The sequence below is a fragment of the Diadema antillarum genome, unplaced genomic scaffold (genome assembly GCF_040938485.1).
Source record: "Diadema antillarum isolate AM-2024a unplaced genomic scaffold, OU_Dant_1.0 seq00001425_RagTag, whole genome shotgun sequence".
NCBI lineage: Eukaryota > Metazoa > Echinodermata > Echinoidea > Diadematoida > Diadematidae > Diadema > Diadema antillarum.
Window position 1 is genome coordinate 76,812 of NW_027272177.1, and position 23,907 is coordinate 100,718.

The window sequence follows — 23,907 nt, forward strand, 5'->3', positions numbered from 1 at the left end:
GGGTTTTCCGCATTTCCTGTAACAATATTTTACTTGCATCATTAATTTTGTGCACATGCGTTTCTGTCGAGCTATTTCTCTCACAAGCCAAATGAGCAATATGACTCGGGAGAGCATCCGGTACATTTTATTTAAATCGTGCATGGTCAAGGACAATAAACCCTCGATTCCACCCACCCACACACACGCACGTATATGTAATTCTGCCTTTGCACATGATTTTACCTATACAAAACCTAAAATCTATTCGTATGTGTCTATAAGTTATGTTCTTCGCTGAATTTGATAAATACTTAAAATACTTTTGACACAATTCTAAGAAAAGTCATGATGGCAATCGTTTAAAAAAAATAGTGGTTGCATGCAGACAGACGTTTAGAGATATTCAGGAAATAAAAAGAAAAATTATGAGGAAGAATTCAGTAGATAGTAGTTACTGATAACTCAATTTATCTGACACATTTTAAGCATTCATGTACAATCATATATACTGTAGTTATATTCATCTACCACATCATGTACTCGCTGTATTGACAGCCATTGATTTCGGTAATACTTAGCTATTCTCACTTAGGTGTAATGTCTTCTTGTGAAAATGGAGGCGAAAGAGACTGATTTTTTCTCAACTCTCATCTTTACAAGGAAACAACGCTAGGAGACCTAGTCGAAGGTTGTCAGCAGCGAAAGCTGCAATACATCTACAACAAGAGAAGCAATAAAAAAGCAATAAAGCAGCAAAGCAGAAAAGAACCCCAATATCCTCAACGTTAACAGTTAAATCATGCATGTTATGACAACGTGCTGACACAGGTACCTAGAAACGGATGTTGTGCTGATCATTATTCCTGCAAAAATACACATAAACTTGTACCAAAAAAATAAAAATAAAAAACTAACCTGAAAACAAGTCATGACGTTGGTGGCCGGAGGGAAGTTTGCGCAAGGTAGGAAGTGGAAGGGATGGAGCTTAAAGGTCAGTTCCACTTTTGGTATCAAAATTCTGTTTGAATGCAAACTTTCATACAAATCGTACTGGCAAAAGGAAGGTTATAGGACTTTCCATTTTTAAAACAGTTTAGTTCCCACTTTTTCACAAAATCGTGCCTGTTACAAATGGGTGCATTATGATATGGGATCTTTTACGTGCATGAACTGTGGCTCTCTCACACACGGAACCTCTGTTTAGTATTCTATCCGAGTTACAGAGTGTATTGCTTTTTACAGGAGAGGACTGTATGATTACACAGAACGTTGCTCAGGTAGACTTGGGAGTCGAACCCAAGTCCATTGAATCTAGAGGCAGGTGCGCTACCGACTGAGGCATAGGCCAAGAGAGTCACTGCTTATGTATACGTTTTGGCTGGTATATTTCATTGGCATTTTATTTCAAAGTACAGATTTCTAGGAGACCCTTGAATTCATGAATTAAATACAATATATAAGTTGAATGCAAGGTGAATAACATGTTCGTATCATAATATTCGGGTTTTGGAGAAAAACTTGGTGAAATTTGTACATCAGTGGTTATTTCAAATAATACTTGTGAAACAAGATGTAGGACCTAAATATGTATTGCACTAATTAATGTTCAGCAGCAAACTATGCTACAATGTTTGTATAAGGGCCACTGGCTACCAGTCAAATTTTCAATTTAGGGAATAGAGGGATATCAAAATAATCATAACCATCAACATTATACATGTATTTGCCATTTATTACTTATGAACCATTCACTATTCATTCACAGGCACGTTGTGGGCACATGGCTAGGCCCACGGGGGGGGGGGGCGGGGGGGGGGGGGCGTCTGTACATAATCTGGTTTACTTGTTCTACTTTCCTCACAATCAGGTTATATGTTATCATCACTTCTTAATTTCCTATGACCACATGAAGAGTTTGTTCGCAAAAACCGATAAGTCCATTTTTTGAAGATTTTGAAGTACGGTCTCTGTCATAAAGTAAAAAATAATACATTTTAAATGATATGTTGGTCATTACATATAAAGGTACATTTTTGAAGTTATGGTAAAAAGAAGCAAACTTTTTCTTATCATTCTCTTTATTTTTCTTGGCCTTTAATCTTTAATCTTTAATATCTCCATTTAGTAAATGTGGACTTATCGGTTTTTGCGAACAAACTCTTCACATGCACCGATATCGATTGTACACAACGGATACATCAGGTTCATCATGACCTAAAGCTATATTTCGAATGCAGGGCTTCCTTTATGTCTTGCTGGGTCTGTAAGATACAAGCACGTTTCATAATCAAATAACATTGTTAATTGATGGAGTCAGAAATGAAAAATAATAGTCATAGCACAGACGCAGGTGTAATTTCAAAAAATTTATTGCACCTTTCATCAACATATAAAGTGGTAAAATATGTTATTGAAAAGGGGAATGACAAAAAAAAATATTCATTTTAATCGATAACAGGGAAATCAAGGCAATCTATGCTGTCCCTTAGATTCTTCTGTGATCCCAAAATTCAAGTGATAGGGTGTTCTTAAATTCAGTGTCCTTTTGTATCAGGTAAAGGCTTGTCTTTTATACAATATTGGATAAGTAGAATTCTCATTTTTACAATTTACTGATATTCTTCTTTTTTCTTCTTCTCAAATTTCATACAAATTGTCCTATTCAAGGAAAACAAAACCATACAAATTATCCGTCACAAAGCTCAGTGTGCTGTGCATTGGCATTTTGAAAGATAAAAGGAAACATGTTTATTATTTTAAATACTAGTAAACTGCTGAGAGGCCTTCTTTTTAAAATTGGGTGTGATGAAACTAGAAAAAAAAAACTCTTCTGAGAGAGAAAAGTTAAAATAAGAATATTCTTTGTAACCAACTCGATATATGTGTGTATATATATATATATATATATATATCTTTTTTTTTACTGAAAGTAGACCAATAGCAGGGTAGTTGCCTTTTTGCTTTTCAATTGCAGTTGAACGCATTTGAGATCAAGGAAAGACACAAAAAATACTTGAATTACTCTCACTGGTTTTAGTTATTCATGAGTTTTCTCCATATTTACGATCGAAGGCATATACAGTACACAAGTTATTAATGATTTTACATGGAATTCCACAAAAGTGTAGCATATCATATCCTTTTCTAACCGTGAATAACTTTTTGGACAGCAAAAGACAGAAATCGTTGTGATAGTGAATGAGTGTGAATCTACATTGTCATTTCCACGTTCCTGGTCAATAAAAATTATCATCTCTCATGTCTGAAAAGTAGCCATTCAGTGGGTCTTGTTTTGTTTCGTTTTGTTTTTCTACAGACAAACACTGTAATTACTGTCCAACTGGAGGTTGTACCTTATAAAACCTTAAAAAACATACAAATTAAGACGCGAAAGTAGACTTTAAAGTACGATGTCATAATGTCATACAAATTATAAAGCAAATAACTTTTTACAAAAGTACGAAATGAGAAAGTCCCATGAACCACAGTGTGGCAACATCAGAGCTTTTATAAGATAATTTATGGGTCTAACTAAAACGTTTCGTGGACGCAATTGAATCTGAATTGAATTATGTACAGTTAGGAGTACAGTGACAAACAGGGAATATGCTTCAGCTAATTACATAATTTTCATGATAGACAATGATATCTCGATAGAAATAAATATAAACAGAGAAATGGATTACTACGACTTATTTTGCTCCATCTTGGACATGTTGGAATGATTTTTTTTTGATAGATCTGCAAATCAATATACATAAGTTACATAATCATGAACATGTGGGAAATATACAAAGTAAATTTAAAACAGAGTCGTTTGACTTGCATAAACAACAATATAATAGGAAATCAATAATATATAATATACAGTACGCATGTCTATGCAGCAGGGATTACAATAACAATTGTAGTTGAGAAACGATTATGCAGAGGGCCGCCATTGTAAGCATCGCTTAAAAAGATGGCTGGCCCGAGGAAAAGGTAGGGACGTACTAGATTCGTAACAATATAAATTCTGCTGCGAAGATAGCAGGGGAAAATAAAGTCTGACGTGCGATGGTAGTGAATGTGCGTGCAAGTACGTGAAAGTGCACAAGGGCAGATAGGCTTGAATTTAGAATAATAGAATTGGTTTGCTGGAAGAGGGAACGATATGCGATGTTGCTATCGGGAGACCAACATTAATCATATAAATTATTTGTTTTTAGTTCGCATTTGAAGTATACTGTAATAAAATGTGCTTCTTTAAGTGTGCTTTGAATGAAAACAAGGAGGCACACTGTTTTAACTCGTCAGGAAGAGTGTTCCATGTATCCGGACCGTGATGTCTGATCGACTTTTGAGCAACTAAAAGCTTGGATTACTTAAATGAAAATCATGTTAACGACGGGTAGGGTATGAGTGAATATGGTCATTGGTTACTAGGGCATTATGAATTCCATCTATAGCGTTAAGAATACATGACAAGCAATTACATATAGAGCACCTTGAAGTTTAATCGTCAATTAAGTCAATTTCTTTAATGATTAAATTTTCTTGCTTTTTTTCCTCTTTCATGTGACAGAAAGGGACATTGTACAGCAAGTTTGATAAGATTGAACAACAGAATGAACGTAAATTAAAAAAAAAGCAAGCATAATACTAAGCACCTCTATTGTCACTAATATTAGATTTTTTTCTTACTTCGTAATCCCATTGCCAGGAAAAGCCTTTAAGAAATTGCATCATGATAGGGGACTCCACGTCAGAATAGTTTAATGTGCAAACATGAAATTTCTATAAGGGATACTAAGAGAAAAATTAATGACATCAAAGTCCTGCGTTAAAACTGAGATTGCATTGCTTCTTCGATCCGTTTTCTCTCGCCATATGCATTGTGTATTACGTATTAAAGCGTCAATCATGATATCAGTAAGTAAGGGAGGACTGAAAGGGGATATAAAAACAATATGATGGAGCTGTGAAGGACGCCACTTGTTGCTATAGGTAATTCAACCAGTTCGAAGAAGCAAGGGTTGTGGTCACGCGAAATCAAATGTCTATCGTCTGACTCGAAGGACGATAGTGGCCGAGACAAGAAGAACGATCCACCATCCCGTCACAGTCACGTAGCCAATCCATACATCAAAGTATGCCATATTCCATCCTTTAACATACGAAAAAATATATATATAAAGTTACAGTCAATGGCATTACTAGCTACCTGAAATCAGGAGAATCGGCGACTACATTACTTATTGTGAAGTGATAAGATGTGATGGGACGTAAGAAGACGCAATGAAATGCTTTGGACATAGTGTTCCATGTGAGGTGAACAATACAGCAGTGTTTATAGATTATAGATAATTCATAAGGTATATGATTCTCTTGAAAAAAAAATCGTCTAAAAAATCAACAAAAAATGTTCCAATGACTTTAAAAGTTGAAGTTAAAAAAAAATGACAATAATGATGGAGCGAGTAAAAGTGAAGATAACAGCAACCGCATTCGCAATGAAAATTACATTACTTCTTTCCTTGACGAAAATGACATCATTCGGTTTTCACCCATATCTGCAACTATTTTTTGTGGTTAAAAGGAAAAATTTTCTCTACAGAAAAATGAAGGAGGCGGACCTTTTCCTTTTCCAAACTGGCCGCCCGACGTATTGTAAATACAATGTCAACGATGAAAAATTGATGTAATTGATAAAGGTTTCCATTAAAGAGAAAACTCAAATCGTTGAATGAATCAAATGAACTACATTCCCAATGAGGCCATCAGCCTAGTCAAACAATGACGGTCTCGTGCTTCCTTGTTGAAAAAAAAAGAAAATGAATCAAATATACTGCTTTTTTGCATTCATATGCAACCATGAATGTTTTAGAATGATTTTGTTATACGTGTAGAATATATTATATTTTTGCGTTGCTTCTTTGTCACTTGCTTTAATATATTTATTCATTTTTTTCACAACCATGTTATTTATTTGAATTTGAATTGAGAAGCAGAATAAATAGGAACCAACGAAAATCGACATCAAACCAAACTATTTTATAGAATGGCCATCAGCCTTTTAAGAAAGAAGCAGGCGACCTCAAACACGTCTTAGCAGATATTCGGCTACAAGTAGATTCACAAAGAAAAACCAGTTCTCTTGTTACCCTCTGTCCAAAAGTCCCTGGCAGTGAGAGGATTAAAGCTCTTAAAAAGATGTTGATTTCACAGCCGCACCAGCTCACTACCAGCACATCCACCTCATTCGAGGAGGTGAATCGGTTTTATCTCTCAAATATTGATAGTACATTACCTACTGGGTGACAAAGACCTTACCTCGACCAAGTATGGCCCTTAGACTCTCTGCGGGCAGGGTCTGGGGCAGGCATAAGGCGATGTAGTACAGAGGGATCGGCATCGCTTCGATTGGCCATACAACGCCTGCATGAAAATATAATCACAGAGGACATTTTAAGCCACAATTTCATATCCTGGTGACTCCTGACTCATTTCTTGATTCAAAAGCCTTGCGATTAAAAAAAAAACAATCAGTATGCTGACAACATGAAGGGACCTTTCAATAGATATCATCAAGCTAATAAACCGTTTACTGATAGTGTCTTCAGGCACTGTTATCTGTGGCAACTATATTCAGAATGTGAAACCTCATTATATTCAGATGTTCAATGTTTTGAAGCATTTGGGGTTCGTATTTAGAACAACTCCATACTAATTGCATGATATCGAAGATAAATTAAGTGTAGGCACATGCAGCTCGCTTTTTTTTTCACAATTAGAAACATTGTCAACCCGGTGACAAGTACTTGTTTTTAAATAAACTAGTTTCGAGATATCTTTCATTGGGTAAATAGTCTTCTCACATCGGCTCCATACAGTCGAATCATAACGGATTATTAAAATTAACAGATGCAACAATTAAATATACTTTTGGATATCAGGTACACCAACATACATTTTGATATCTTCGCGCACGTTTATGCCTGATTAAAACAATAAAATACCCATTCTATTAGAAATTTGATGAATACTTTTTCTTTTCTTTTTGATAGTGTTAACTTTGGTAGAGTAAAGTTCTATTAGAAATTTGAAGAATCCATTTTCTTTTCTTTTTGATAGTGTTAACTTTGGTAGAGTAAAGTTCCCATCAGGAAATGAGACAGAAATACATGCATGCCCTACATCAGGGACATCCACCTTTCGCATTTTATAACGGAATACATATATTACAAGTCCAATTAAACGGAAAATAAGATATAAATAAACAATCTTAAATTGATTTCAAATTTTCCCATACCGCTGAGCAGCAAGAGTGGATAGAAAGACCCGAGGGCGAGTTGGATAGCCTCGGTTTCCGAGTCACAGACTGCCGAAATGAGAAGGCCGAGGGCCATGCCACATAGACCTTGTATCAGCATCATAAGAATGATCAGGAACAGACTTCCTTCGTTTGGTAGCTAATGGAGTCAAGGGAATGAGAGGTGATAATTATTAGAAATTTTCCATATACGATACAAACTTAACTGCATATTTGATGAAAAACTGTTGACAAACACAAACAGAAATTAGCAGATTAGCCTGAAAATATTAACTTTCATTAACAATATTTTCGCCATATTACATTACTCCAATTTTCAACTGCCAAAAGAAAAACACAAAAAATGGAATTTACAAAATATAAGGTTTATATAGTGTATGAATATGTTTGTAATACGAATTAAACATGCATATTCAGACACTGTGTTATGTTAAACTGACTCATTGCAGCAATGTTGAAAGTTATAGAGAATGAAAAGAATTCGGTGGAAATAAATAGTTTCACCTAGTTTAATTAAATAGGCAATGATGCGGTTATTTTCTCACCTGTCTATTTATCTTGTAATCATCTATCAAAACATAAGTCAATCATTACTCCGCTTATGTATCCAATCATGTGTTTATTCATCTCCCTTCTGTTCTATTTGTCTATACGTATTATCCATTGCATTTCCAAATTAGTTTCTTGAGGACAATTCCTCTATTACTTTTAGCTTGTTAGATAATGTCTTCAACCTATCGAGTTTCCTATCACAGAATAGCCCTTGAGGCCTGGCTAGAATCCGTACTAACCTTGAAGACAGCAAATAAGAAGACGAGCACCATGGTAATCTGTACCGAGATGACCAGAAGCTGAGTCAGGATGTGGGCAATGCTCACCTCGCCTGAGCTCACTCCTGTCAGCAAAAGGAAAAAGAAGATATTGGAGTATTAGAGTGCCTACAGAAAACACCTTGAAGGAAGAGACATCACATTTGGCTTAGCATAAAAAGATAACCTTTCTACTATAATAATGAAAGAGGACTATAGTACTTCTTTTAGTAGTTTTGAGATATCATGTCAATGACAAGTCTAGGCAATGTGTACGTTTCAAATGAAATGATATTTTGTGGAATTTTTCTTGTATTTTTTTTCTTTAGATCGTGGTACATATGTGTCGACATGATCTGTAGTAGTCTTTTGATCCAGCGATACTAGTAACCAAATAACTATCATTACTATTTCAACGGATTGTCCAATTTTCCTCAAACTTTCACTGAGAATCCAAATCAACATTTGGTGTTAATTCCCCTTTCACTAATTCTACAAAATATTTTTTGAAAGTAGAATGTTTTAAAAAGATTGTTTATGTCTCTCTCTCTTTGCTCAGACATCATTGTTGCCAATCTCTCTGACAAATATAATGATGATGGAGATAATGATAATGATGATGATGATAATAATAATGATAATAAGAATAGCAATAACAATTAAAATGATAATAATAATAATAATAATAATAATAATAATAACAAGGCAATGATTATGATCGTTTTTGTCAACGGCATCTTCTTCATCTTGTTGCCGCTACTGAATCAGAGGGCCCTCTGTATTGTTACCTGAAACCCATATCCTGTCTAGGAGACCGTCTTTTCGCTCAACAACAAAGGACATAGATGTTAAAGCCACGGCATGAAAGAAGATTACACTGCGGGAGATAATGAAACAGAAAATGACGTCAAATTGAAATTTCATATTCTAACCAACGCTAACGGTTTTAATGCAGCTTCTGAAGTTATGAGACGCTATTCCCACAAATGAAAGAGGGAAACAATTCTTTTCTTTCGCTTTATCAATAAATAGCATCGATTTGATATAAGCTGATTTCAAATTGCATGAAAATACTAAAAGAAAGTGTTCAACGCTGAAAAAGTAGTAGGGTGTTGTGCAAAGACATGATAAGCCTATTGCATGAAAAATGTCCGGTACAGATTGGTATGCAAAATATATTTTCCAGCCGATTTCATTTATGATAATTATAGCAAGCTCCATATTGATAGTACCGTAGCAACTCTGAAATGTCCGTCCAATTTAGAAAGAATGCAATGGCATTGACGGTTAAACAGAGTTTGCAAAGTTGATTGAAGAGCAAAAAAATCATCTACTTTTGTTTGCTATATTTTGAATTGTGAAGTCGTATCAGAAAATCACAATAACATGACGTTCAGCCATCAGCCAATGGTGAACGGTGAAAAACGATATTCTCATCTCTGAAATAATAAACAGCTCTTTCCACGAACAGACACACAAAATACAATAATGTTCGTATCGTTGTAGCCATTTTCAGAGACGAATATAGAACAACAGAAAATTGAAAGATGCTTTGCTTACGTAATCATGACACCAGGAGCCATGAAGTGAGTGAACGGTGCATCCAGTTCCCCATAAACAGGTTCAACAAACTGTAACAGAATTCAATGTATATTATTTCAATGCAGTGATATTTGAGAATGTTCACGCGCAAGTAATATTCTTTGAAAATCGCGTCATCCACTTTTGTGTAGCATAAGAATTTAATTAATATTTTTTGTCTATGATATTCAAAGACTTTTCGCAGGAATTGATGAAAAGTAATCATTAGATCGATCTTCCTTTCCCTCTGTTTATTGTGATGTAAAGCACAAATTAGCACAAACAATAGATTTGAAACGCATGCTGTGGATGAATTAAACTTCTCTCATTCAAATGCCATTTCCCGGTATGTTCTACCTCCAGCTTGATTCATTATTTTATCTTCTTTTTCTTAATACTAAAGTCTGATTGATAATAGATGCTGCAAACGTTAATAAATTGTCAGCTGCACATGTCATATATCTCCTGTTATCTTACGTCACATTTTATTTTCAAACAGGAGATTATTGTATTACACTCTTCTTTTCTTATAATGTCATTACGAGTACAAGAAAAATATTTGATGGCGAAAGTATACGTACTGAGAGAGGGATCTGTCCTATAGCCGGGTTGACGGATATGTTGATAAGAATATCGGTGACGAAAAGCTGCAAAACAGGACATGAAAAAGCATTAACAAAGTGAGATTGACATACATTGCAAATAAGCCCTTCTTTATGGCATGTCACTGACACAACCAGATACATGAAAGTTAATCGAATTTCTTCACATTCATATTTTCTGGTTAATATGATATCACAACTTCAAGAATGTTTTGAATGGATTGATTTTCATGACGTACTTTTTTACCGTTGATATTATACGCATAGCAAACACCGCCATACGTATATGAACAATAGAATTGATAAATTCTGACGCTAATCTCGTAAAAGTTATTCAAAGTAAGTATTTTCACAATTATTACATGTATAAATGTATTTATTCACACCCCTTTTTGTTTCGGCCGGAGAAGGAGAGTTTGGAGGGGTATCTGATTTGTTTTTTCTGTTCTTTTTTTTTTAATGTTCATTGTGTACTATTTCTCCCTTCATCGGTAAGTTAAAGTGAAATATTAAGACATTGTCGTTCAATACCTGATAAGCACCCAGAAGACTGGTCTGCAGGCTCACAGCTATCTGCTGATCTGCAAAATAAAATGTATGACATCATACTCATAGTGTGCATCATATACAACTCTTGTTCGACGGATGTAATACATTTCAAATATATCGGGGTTTTTTAACAGGTTTTATATTTGTGACCGTGCACCTCAAAACGAACATAAAGTCGCACACACTGATTTTGCGTGAGGACTGAAAATAAGTAAATGGGTCAACCTAGCCGAACTTGACGTTTTCATATTTTTTGAAAGAGCGGGTCTTCTTTTACATTATGCTAAAATTTGGTATCATACACGGGCAGGAAAGTGTGTTTTTTTTTTTAGCAATTTATCTCGAACATTTTTGGTAGAATAGTGTGATTAGGTGTGTCTTTAGAATCCCTTTTTCATTTCTGAAAAAACCTTGTCCACACTCTTCACTTTCAACTCTAATATAAACTTTTGAAAGGATATTGCTACTGCTTTGAAGGTTAGCATTAATTATGGACAGAATGTGTTAATGAGGCATGCTTAATTTCAGTTTAATCTTATAATCCCTTCATTGTTGTTACTCTGGTGGTTTACTTCCTGTTTTTGTCCTATTCCTCGCACAGCCAGCACGGTTTGGTAAAGATTAAGCGCTTAAATAGACACTGTACTTCAGAGCCTCTTTTCTCAGTTCACAATTTTCCTGAGTTTGTGCTTTCTTTCCAATATTTAGATAGGTTAGGAGAGTCCATTTGATTTGAGTTATACATCATTTTAAAGCTTAAAGTCTGCTCTTTCAGAATAGGGTCTTAACTGAAAATTCATGTTTGGCGACTTTTTGTTTGTTTTGAGGTACAGGGTCACATTTAAACACTGTTTATTTTTGTCACATTCTCAACTATTTCATTTTTTCTCAGACTTAAACTAGACGAAAGAATAGTTAGATAAATTTATAACGTAGCAGTAATTATCTACAGCCATACAGGCAAGCTCTATATTCATGCAGAATATGGGACTCCCATTTAGTGAGAGAAAACAAAAGTCTGATAAAAAAGTGCACCGATCTTCTTGTTATGCTATTAGATTAACGTTTAATAGTGACAGAGATTTGTTTGATACCATTATATTTCTTTTTATATTTTTTTCTATCGTCAATGATATATCAAGTCTGTGAGAGTAGGCCTACTTGTCGCATCTAAAGTCACGTTGATTGTGCTGCCGATTAGTGTTGCGTTGTCCACGCCAGCACCCATCTGGACTCTACAAAACAAAAAGGACGAATGTAATGGATTTTATCACCGCATATAATGCATGCATACATTTGCACACCATCACACACACACACACACACACACACACACACACACACACACACACCAGTTTCTGTGTAATGACGACAACACTTGAAAAAAAAAATCAGAAGTACGTACATGTTGTGTTACCACACAATGAAATAACGAGATAATATAGGTTATTCACATTATTTTGTGATAAGCTTTAGTCCTTCCTGTAGAGCCGTTTTATTGCAAGTTAAATGTCAATGAAGACGACGTGATCTCATTGAAACTTGTGAATTGAAATGTCAATAATGAAAGCAGAGGTCTTGATAAAATCTGGCGTAACATGAAAATTTGTTCTGTGGATTTGCAAAGCTGCGATGAATACTAATGCGCCATTGACCGTTTTTGCATTGCATTCAAATTCAGTTTATGATTTGTTAACAGATAAATACGTTAACAACCACAAAGCTTGCTGGATGCAACACCAAAGAAATGCTAAGTACATTCCTGCCTTAGAACTTTCATTGGATGAAGAAGGGGAATAAAATGTTTCTTAACCATGCTTTATGTATGAATAGAAAAATTAACATTCCTGAAATTTACTGCACAACAGAAATTGTCAATTTACCTTTTCACAAGGTTCTTCGAATAGTCACTTGGTATGTTGATCACACCCCAATATTCGCCATGTTCCAGTTTGTCTATGGCCGTGGTGAAATTTTCAACAGGATGCTGCGTTGAAATATATGATTGATTTTGATTTTTTTAAAAATGCTGTGCCTTCCCTATCTAAACAGGGTTTTTATGTTATGAAGTACACATAAAGAAATGAATGCATCTTAGATCAGGTTGGATAAGATATAGACTTACTGAATGTCGGGATAATTAAATCAGTTTGAGGAAAATTGAACGGTCCGCTAAATAGTTAAGACATTGTATGGTTCGGTGAAATCCTTGTACCTTTATTCATTGTTAATGACGTCGATTTCACAGTATAGTGAAACAACATAGCGAAAATATAGCCACAGCTCCATGAAATCGATTCGCTTTTATTCTTACTGAGATAATGCCAGGGATGAAATACATGTAATACCACCAGGATTATAAAGTGTTCTTTTATTATTCCAGAAGAATGAAGACACATGGATCGTCTTTTTCGCTGTCCGTGGTATTAGGCAGCTTATCCATCACCGTTTCCTTTGCTCACATTTGTATTAAATGTACAGTAAAGTCATTCATTTATTCGGAGGATAATGTTTCCTCGCATAGTGAGATATCGCAAAATTGAGAAGAGTTTGATTTCTTTTTAAGACTTTAATTGATGTTACTTTAATGATTTGAATTGATGTTGGCAGTAAGACACTGCTAAGAACACCATCTACATCACGCCGAGGACGACACAAATTTGTAATGATAAAATGGACATGCATTATTGCAGTACTACGTTCACGCTAGCATTCTCATATGGAACTTCTAGAAGAGTGTCACGCTATACATAGTTAATGTGGAGTAACGACAGCTCACCTGCGTTATCATGGAGTCATCGATATTGTCAAGGAACCATGTGCTGAGATAAGGAGGGACCTCGTTGTTCACGACGGCCACGTCCAGATTCTGCGGCGTGCCACCGATGGCCAGATAGAAGAGACAGACTTCTAGCAATGGCAAGAGGAACTGGAACAGTGTCAGGCTGGAACAGAACGACAGGTTTCATATTTATGGAAGCAAGATCTTATTCAGAGAGGTAAAGATTGAGGTGTGAGTTTATTGAATTTGTCTCCCTCTACAAATTAAATTTGATAAGATCTCAACAGCTGATCTGTGAATTTACACACATGTCGGAAAAGGTATGCCTTGTCCGCCTTACGTTACTTAATGTAACAATGTCGGAACTTCGGAGCTTGGGTATTTGTTCCAAGTTCATTGTGTCACTGCCGGCAGCTATATAGGGATAGCCTGGTAGTAGTGTCGCTGCCCGGAAAGCAGTAGATGACAGGTTCGAGTCCCACTGGCTCATTTTTCCGACATGTTAGTTAATTTCCAGATCAGCAGTTGCGACCTTAACAAATTTCCTTTGTAGAGGGAGACAAATTGAACAAACTCACACCTGAGGTTTCATATTTTCGATAAATTTGCCATCGAAATTCAGAACCGCCACACAAAAATGTTGGCATTTTTGAAGGATGATGTAAAATCATTTCATTCATGATAGGTGTTTCTGCTTGTACAAGGGTCAGACACGGTATTTACATATCATGGTATTGTGCAAAAGTGGCTAATGTTATGGAACAATAAGTCTCAATTTCGAGGTGACCATCAGTGTGGCGACGTGAAATATTACTTACAAAAAATGTCTATCCTTTGCTGGCGGCGGTGCTGATACCATGAAGGCAATGCATTGCATCAAGATCAAAATTCGTCAGTTCCGTGATAGTTTAATGGGTGAGAACCTCATATAAGGGATTGAAAGATTCATATTACCTTGGAGAGTGAAGTTTGCTTTTTAGGATAAAATCCGAGACAGGAATAGGGATAGATTTATCTCTGGGTCATTAAGGATGCAATGCAGACTATTGTCATTCTTATTTTTGTTTCTTTTTCATTCGTTAAGAATGTTTTCACACTATAGACTGCGTGCGTCAATGTTTACTTGGTATTGCTTCAGGTTACTCTTGTAGTGTCCGTTTTCTTTGGTTTGTGCTTTTTCAGTGAAATGCGGAGTTATATGAAGCGTTTTATGCGAAAGAGTTCGATGTACCAGATGCCCATGTTTACATTCCTCGAGTAATAATAAAATGAACAGTACATCCCTTTCAATGAGTAGATGATCACTTCTCGAGGAAAACAAATCATAAAATAATGACCATCTCAAGATCTGTACCAACGTAATTCGCTGAAAGAACTTTTGAAACATTTCAGCAATGTTCGCGCGATAAAATGCATGCCTGCACTAACCTTCGCCAAAATACGGGGTGGGTGACAAGTCCATTTACATGAATTACACTCCGCAAGCTCGACATGACTTACCCGGGATTTCTAACGAGTTTTAAGATGTCTTTCACGAGCAGTGCCCACATGTTCATCACACTTGGAAAGAGGCTTGAGCACTTGAGCGGAGGCATATCTGATATTGATCAAAGAGAAATGCGGTAATTTATTTGATGGTAGCCATACTAGGTGGAAATGGGATGTTCCATAATTATCTATGTGTGCAGTATGACTTGTTACAGTCGATCCAGAAAGATGCATGTCGGTCGCCTATTACATTAAGAATTACCTGGAAGTTTAAAACTGCTGATTTATTCTACGCTTTGGTAATAATGGTGATAATAATGATATTGGTAGAACCTCTAATTGTCATAACAAAACAACTAGATGAGATTACATCGTATTTCAAAAAAAAATCAAACATTGCTATCATCTAGTTTTGGTCACACAATCGCAATCATAAAGACGACAACTACGCCTTAAAATATATACTGAGAAATCGATTGGCAAAATATGTAACTCTAACAGCAAATGAGATAATCTTATTCCTCTTCCCGGCTTTGAGAGATGATAAATTTACCGTATTGGTAATTCGGCGTGTAGGACTTTTGCCGGACAGGTTTCGGTTTGGCGCTCCCGTTGGACGAAGTACCTCCGTTCTGTGCAATGGCATCCGGGGAGGCCTGGGGAGGCGGTTCCGTGGTGTCGGTGTAGGAAACCTTGCGCCCTTCAGAGCCAGATAACAAGTGAGTCTTTTCAGATGCCTCCTCCGCATCTAGCGCTGTTGTAATCATCTGGACCTCAACGGAAGCTTCTTCCTAGAGGTATGTTTCACAAGGAAAATCGCTAGTTTTGTTCACGTCTATACTGCAAATAAAGATGTATTAGCTTTCTATAGTCTAAACTTGCAGTCTCTTGGCGTCTTAAATGCATCAGTGATGAGTCTTCAAATGAAAGATCCTTTTTATATGCGATTTGGATCTGAATATTGGAAACAGGTCTCTTTAGACAATTATACCATGCATTGCACGTTTCATAATAGAATGGAAATGTGAGTATTAAAAGGCTTATCTACACGGGTAAATAGACGTAAAGAATATTATGCTATGAATTACATCTACACGAGAGAGTATGGGGAGTAGGAAGAAATCTACAAACGTAAATGAAATACATATGTATCGTATATCTCATAATTATGATTACAGATATGATTATATTTCAGATATAATTGTTACTGTTCTAACCTTGTCGTCATTTTCTATCCTGTCTGCCATACAGAGCTTCAGGAACACCTGCTCAAGGGTCTGAGGAAATAAAAGAATAAGATATGCCAGTAAAGATGTTAATTCCCTCACTGAGAAACTAAAAATCAAATATATGCGCGCACACACGCGTGCGTACATACACGTACAACCTTTCAGTATCATTTAAACTGACCTCTGATGATTCGTAGGAAGGTCATAATCCGACGTTCTCCAAACACATGAAACACGAATGGTTAATGGGTTCTTTTTAACTAGTCATTGTTTCATTTATTGCATCTGCGTTGTACAATAATCAACAAATCACTTTTGAAAACATACACATGGATTTATCGTTAGACGCTAATCATGGCTAACTTTGCACATGCGAGATAAGGAAATCATTGCGAGATAAAACAACGTATTACTGTGTTATGCTGAAGAAATTTTCTGTGGAGGAATTATCAAGAGATATCGAGTTTGCAAAAGTAAAGAATGTTCGATCTGAACACAAGCGAGTTATCTTACCGGAAAATTGTGAGCTGCCATGAGAGTGAGAGGTTTCTCCTCGGCCAGAAGCTTGCCGTTCCTCATCAGCCCCACCTAGGAATGAGCAGTTACCATAATGCAAGAATACTTGGTTTCGTAAGAAGCAGCGAAAACACACAAACACGCACAACTGCTCCTGAGTTTGAGTTATTTGCCTATTCAGATTTGTAAGCGTCTCATACTGTTGAATCGTGCGCATAGTGACAACAAAATACAAAGTGAGAAGGCTAATAACCATGACGTAATTCATGACGAACAAAAGGCACAAAATCAATGAGGGATATTCTTTTAGAGAGAATTCAAAATTTAACTGATGGGTTGATGATTTTTTTTTTCATTTTCTCTTTTCATGATACTCTGCTTATTCATTCAATCCTTTATGAAGAGGACCACAGCGATGAATTTCAATGAACTCTTTACCAACCACACATCCCCCAAGCTTGCATTGCCTCTTTTTATATGCACAGAAAAGTGAAAATACTAGAGTTATAGCCTAAACCTTTGATGCCTATAATTATGTATGATCAGGAAATGAAAAACTGCAGAAAAAGGGGGCTTTTCAATAATATATTCACAATCAACATACACAAGTAGAGAAAAGGTGGATGAGAGAAAGCATACTGAATAAAATAGCGATTCACTGCTCCTTTTTGTCTAACCACTTCACCATTTGAGGCGTTTGATCACAAATTGATTTAGTTCTATTCTTGCCATGTCGTGAAAGCTGCTAAAACTAACAAAATAAAAATATAATACAGATTTTTTTTTCTATTTTGATTACAACAAGAATATTTTTTCTTATGCAATGATTAGTGTGGCATCATTGGTGCAATTTTTTTTATTTTTTTTTTGCTGCGTTTGATATTGAACTAATTTTGAAATGTTTGAAAATAGCACTTAACCCGTTATTCGATCAAAATCTTCATTTTTTTCCTTGAGTTCCATTACTTGATCTTCCAAATAGAAAACTAGACAAAATGGAACGAGAAGGAGAAGCAAAACAACAACAACAACAACAACAACAACAGCAGCAGCAGCAGCAGCAGTAGCACTATTCAAACATAGGCAAGTATATCATAATGTAATGTAGCCTCACTATGTCTGCGTTTCGCGCCTCTTCGATGTAGTGTGTAGTCAAGATGATGGTCGTGTTGCCAGTTTGGGCAAACTGCAGGAGGTACTCCCATATTCTAAAGAAGTATGGTAGGAAATAGAAAAGCTTACTTCCCCATGGAATATATACAATTTTCACAGCATTTTGAAATATTCCTGCATGAAGTATGCCTCATTCCGTAATGACTACTGACATGAACACGTTATTCTTTGCTACCCGGCTGTGTACCATTCCACAAAACGCATGCCAAATTTCACAAATTTTTTGTACATTGTTTTTTAAAAAAAGTAAAAATATAGTTTGAATTGAATTGAATTAAATTAAATTGAATTGAATTGAATTGAATGAATCTTCTAACATATCATCCTCGTTTACCAGGTTTACCGTGACTGTAGGATTATACTAGACAAAACTTTATCGTTCACTCCTATCGTTCACCATAAAAACAGATAAACTTCAAAAGAAAGAGGAAGATATTCCCTACAGAAGGATTAAAAAAATGTCATATTTTCCTTGTTTCTCATCCGATTTTTTTTTTCATATTTGTATTGTCTGTATGGAATGTTTTCTCTTTATTTTAAAGGTTATTCATTTGTGGGGTGGATCCCTTCTTCAATGCAAACAAACGTCTACATGTACGCCATGATTATACATATTAAAGCCGTTTTTTATAGATGAATTGACAGTGGAGTCAGAAGATATTTCTCTATTGGAGATTATACGTACACTGTAGTGTCATACCTCTCAGTTGTTGCTGTATGTTACTTACCACACAGTATGATTTTTTTTTTTTTTTGGTTTAAATTTGGACAATATACCTCTAAATTGGCTGTTTGAGTGGTTCACAATTTATACAAGCTTGCTTTTTCGTGGACTTTTTTTTGCCACTATGCATTCTTATCTTTATCTGTATCATTTATTTTTTGCAGAGTCGAATGTTTATGTTTCTGATGTAATTCTTGATTTATTCAGCGTTATGTTTTGTTGGAAAAGAAGAATGAAAATAAATGAATTGAATTGAATCGAATTGAATTAAGTGAAAAAGGTTTACGTTTGTTTTAAGGCATTTATAATGTGCTCCGAAATTCTTGTCACCTCATTAGTGCACTACAGATTTCAGATAGGCCGACGGTAAATTAATTCTAACGTCACACAAGATTTGGAACTGACTGTAATGTTACTAGATTACTTCTTGCATTTGCCTGATAAAAAAAAAAAATTGCAAGTAGCTAGTTTAAAATATTGAATAAATAGTATATACTATTTGCAGACTTTGTTACAATATTACTTGCATTGAATGCTTTATTCAAGAATACCTCTGTACTCCTACAATAAACCAAACTTCATTATTTTGTTACACCTATACATGAAGCAGGTGATTATGTTTTATTCTTTTTTTCTGTCAAAAAACATAACAATTGAATTGACTTTACGGTCATGTATCTTCCTGTAGATAATCAAAATGCTTTAATATCTTATTACAAAGTGTGGTACCTTACTTTTCTCTGAGCAGAGGATCTACTCCTACAGTAGGCTCGTCCAGGATAAGAAGCTCTGGTGACTGGATAAGAGCTACCGCAAAGGAAACTCTTCTTTTCTGACCTCCGCTACAAACAAAGACAGTTTGTCAGATTTTATATTGATTGCATTTCTGCTGTGCTGTATAGAAAGCTAATAAATCAATAAATAGACAAACATATATATAAACATCATTACTACATGTACATATAATTAGATAGATAGATAGATAAATAGATAGATAGATAGACAGATAGATAAGTAGATAGATAGATAGGTAGGTTAGGTAAATAGGTGGATGGATTTTTTTTTTTTTGGTTTTTTTTTTTCTCAGCTGAAGCATAACTCTGTTTTTTTTTGCCGGTATGCATATAATATCTTTTTTTTTTTTGTATCATTTATCCTTTGCACAGTCGAATGCATATGCATATGCTTAATCCTTGATTTATTTTGTGGTATGTTTTGTTAAGGGGAAAATGAATGAAAATATATGAATTGAAAAACCGTACCAGAAATATAATGTGACTTATTTTTGAAATTCGTTTTTCAGTTGCTAAGTAGTGAGCGTGTTAAGAAACAAACAAAATAATGCACAGTGGAGAATTTCCTGAATAATTCAATAAAACTTGATAAATCAAACAAAGTTTGATCTTAGTCAACTGACCGTGATGTCAAGTTTAAGAGACAGGATTAAAAAAGACAGAAAGAAAATGAAGAACAAAGTTTGAATTTAATGGGAACAAACGCAAATATTGATGCTAATGATGAGGATGAATCTAAAGAAAACGAAAGGCAACATTGTCAAAGGAACAATTAGAAAAAACACACATACACACTTTTGGCCGTTATGCACTTGTTAAATTGTCCTCCAACAAAAATATATAATTGTGAGTTGATGTGATGTGAATCTGATTTCATTTGATTTTATATGAGTATATTTCGACTTTATGTCCACAAAGACAGGGACACAGATATAACTTGATTATACAAGGATTGTTATAATACAATGACATTTTGTTTTCCATGATGCAAATGAATGCCATCTTGCGTACCTGAGATGGGCGACCATGCGATTCCGAAAGGGGAGGTTTAGCAAGTCGAGAAGAAAGTCAATCCGGTCGTTTGCCTGTCGTCTGCTCATCTTATGAAACGTGGCGAAGTAGATCAGCATTTCCTTGATTGTAAACTCACCGTAGAGGGCGATATCCTGCCGAAAGAAAGGCCGATACACTTGTTTATTGCTGTGACCCAGATATTTTTACCTTCGGTGAAAATCAGACCCTTAAAACAAACACTATACCAAAGGTCACTGTATCGCACTCATCTTATCAGTTTGTCTGACGGCAGTGCATTTGTTTAAATTAATAATTGATAATACGGGAGTTTTCGTAAGACGGAAGTTTTCCCTTTGCAGTCGTCTCTGCAATAGTGACAAGATCAAGAAGGGAGTTCATTGTTCATTGCTACCTCTTTTTTTTTTACTTCAGGCCTGTGTGCTTTCAGCTATCTGTACATATCAGTAGATAGATTTGCAGTTCGTAGGAATATTAGTAATACCGTTTTGCGTGCTAAAACAGAGTGCAAAGAAAATGCGCCTGGTATTATACAAATAATATTGGATATGTAATCTTAAAGGCAGAGCGAATATTATGCAATGAATTACACACATTATAAACTTTAACAGGGTAAGAAATACACTTAAGATTCAGCATGCGATGAACGCTTGAAATATTTTCTTATTTTCATCTTTTCTTCGGGCTGTTATCCTAATCATTTTGCTTCTCAAACGACTACATTCTGCCTTCCAATCCCACCAATACATTCTATCATAATTCAGTCAGACCAATGTGTATTCCTCTATCCTGAATAGCTCCAAATCAGAATGTCTTTTTGTTTTGTTATCAGTATGTTCTACAAGTCATTTCTAGCTAAGTTTAAATGCATGTGTTATTGTTTTCGAACAACGACTATGTCATTTTTGTAGATATTATTGTAATCAATGCAAGAGTTTGTATTCAAATCTGAGAATAGTTGAAGAGTTTGTTCGCAAAAATCGTCCAAAATTGTCAAATAGAGATATTCGCGATTAAAGGTCGAGAAAAATAAAGAGAATAATAAGAAAATTGTTGCTTCTTTTGACCATAACTTCAAAAATGTACCTTTATATGAAGTGACCAATATGTCATTTAAAAGGTATTATTTTGTACTTTATGACAGAGACCGTACTTCAAAATCTTCAAAAATGGACTTATCGGTTTTTGCAAACAAACTCTTCAGTTACAGAATTTTATAGCTGACACAACAAATAGGAGGCCTCGTTCGGGGGGAAAGATGGTGCATAGGAATTGTGTCATTTACAATTGAATAACATCAATGTTTATGTAGGAATCAATGGCATGGGTGGAGTGTCACGTTTCTCGTGCCTGATGTCTTTTGGGGAAACTGAATATTGCGATAATGAAAACAGAGTAACAGATTTGAATCGAACCTGGGGCATATAGCCGACACGACTGCCCGGGATCCCGTGTCCCCTAGTGAGCGGGGGCCTCCCGCATGTCAGAACCAGCCCTTCGTCTAGATTGAGCTGGCCCAAGCAGCATCGTAGTAGTGTTGTCTTCCCACAGCCACTGGGGCCGAGGAGTCCATAGCTGGATAGGCAGAGAATAATGAGGGCAAGCTTTCCTTCAGTGCGCCATGATAGTGCATGAATGATTCTATGATATCATCATCCGATGCGTTTACAAACTATTCTGTGGGCTATAACTACAATGCTTTTATACTTTTCCTCTTCTTCGTTATGTAGGTCTGTAGGTATGGTTCTTTTCATTATTGTGTCATTTTTACATAAGAAGGCATACTAGAATGCATTATGCATCCGTTTTCTCAATAGATAATATAATTCTCATTATGATGATTATGATGGAGACAGTATTAGAAATAACAATAGCAATCATTGCCGTCATGACGACAATAACAGCATTATCGATGTTATTGCTGTTACCATTGTAAAGTCCATATCATATTATGTTGAAAAATAATGCATGACATCACAGTACAACACGTACTAACTATTACCACTAATGTTTTAAAGCGTATATCATAATTTCAACAGACCTATTTTCTTTTCCTGTAGGGAGGTTAAAGCGAGGGTATAGTTATGGTTGAGACCTAACTCCAGGTTTCTAATTATATTGGTAAGATAATAAGAAACATCATTGAATATGAGAGAGCATGTAATTCCGAGAGGGATTCCACTTTTATTTGATGAAATTCGGCTTTAGAATGGCTGAGATATTAAAAAAAAGCATTCCTAATGAAAAGCGGGACCCACCTTTTATTAGGACCGCTTTGTTTTACTTTGTTCTTGGATGTCTCAGCAATTCCAGAACCGATTTTCATCTAATAAACTTTCAATTCCTCTTAAAATGGTATGCTCAATATTTATTTCATAAGTTGTTCCTTGGTATCTCACACAAAGATAAAAGACCAATTATCATCTCCACCAATACTATACAATTCATTTAAAGCTTTCGAGGGTACAGCTGACTTTCTGCCAGTTTGTCGTGTTTTTAGTATTCGTTCTTGCTCACATTTTGCCCTTAGGTACAGTCATTTCAAGGTTCTGCAAGACCTGTAACTTGGAATTCCCCCGTCCATAGTGTTTGCTGACGTTGTAGCACTCTATGGCGTGAGTCCCAATATCCTTTAACGATCCCATGGTCACCGGCGGACGTCAAGGGCGTATTTTAGCGTATTGTGCTGGAAATCGGGCAAGGTGTCTCAGCACTGCAAATGTATATGAAAGAAAACTGCAAATTCAAATGACCATAAAAACACATAATTGTTTGATTTTGAATAAATGGAAACTGAATGAAAATTACCATTAGAACTCCAAGTATTTACAATCTGTTGATAAATGATTATATTATGCACGCTTTATGAAAACAAATGTTATTAAATTGAGCTGACTTCGAGGGTTTTGTCCGTGAAATAATCTGGGTAAAGAGTGGTTTGGTAGTAAGATTTCAATTCATGTTGTGTGATTTGCTTGATACGAAAGAATAAAAAAGAAATGAATGTATTGCCTCAATACGTAATCACTGTCAGATGGATATCTCTATAGGTTCATGCCACCACACCCCCCCCCCCACACACACACACACAGACACATACAGGCATACAATTCAATTCAATTCAGTTCAATTCAATTCAATTCAATTCAATTCAATTCAATTCATTTTATTTCAAGAGGAAAGAATAGACGGTAAAGGAAGAAAGACAGAGAGACACAAACAGACATAAGCATGAGAAGCATTGATGTTGCATGCATGACAGTGCATTTAATGCTATTATTTCGTGGATTTTCCACGAATGGATGCATTGAATGGATGCAGACAAGTTAGTTTC

General features: G+C 35.5%; 1 protein-coding gene across 1 annotated transcript; it reads right to left on the reverse strand.

Annotated features, from left to right (window-relative positions):
- Positions 1–5,021: 5,021 nt before the first annotated feature.
- Positions 5,022–23,218, reverse strand: LOC139709281 (ABC transporter G family member 20-like). The gene is made up of 20 exons (XM_071621233.1): positions 23,091–23,218; positions 21,989–22,148; positions 20,553–20,707; positions 19,482–19,589; positions 17,965–18,058; positions 16,848–16,922; positions 16,323–16,382; positions 15,659–15,896; positions 15,118–15,214; positions 13,615–13,780; positions 12,719–12,822; positions 11,997–12,070; positions 10,818–10,867; positions 10,266–10,331; positions 9,664–9,734; positions 8,892–8,980; positions 8,086–8,189; positions 7,274–7,433; positions 6,295–6,399; positions 5,022–5,128 (listed from the first exon to the last, which is right to left on the reverse strand). Exons 1-20 carry the CDS (start codon positions 23,216–23,218, stop codon positions 5,022–5,024), a joined length of 2,211 nt encoding a protein of 736 aa, XP_071477334.1.
- Between the last annotated feature and the right edge of the window lie 689 nt (positions 23,219–23,907).

Coding starts and splice junctions, on each gene's coding strand:
- LOC139709281 (XM_071621233.1), bottom strand. CDS start 23,218: ATGGGATCGTTAAAGGATATTGGGACTCACGCCATAGAGTGCTACAAC. Junction 15,215..15,658: donor CACGCCGAATTACCAATACG/GTAAATTTATCA, acceptor GATCAATATCAG/ATATGCCTCCGCTCAAGTGC. Junction 6,400..7,273: donor TCCACTCTTGCTGCTCAGCG/GTATGGGAAAAT, acceptor ATTTTCATGCAG/GCGTTGTATGGCCAATCGAA.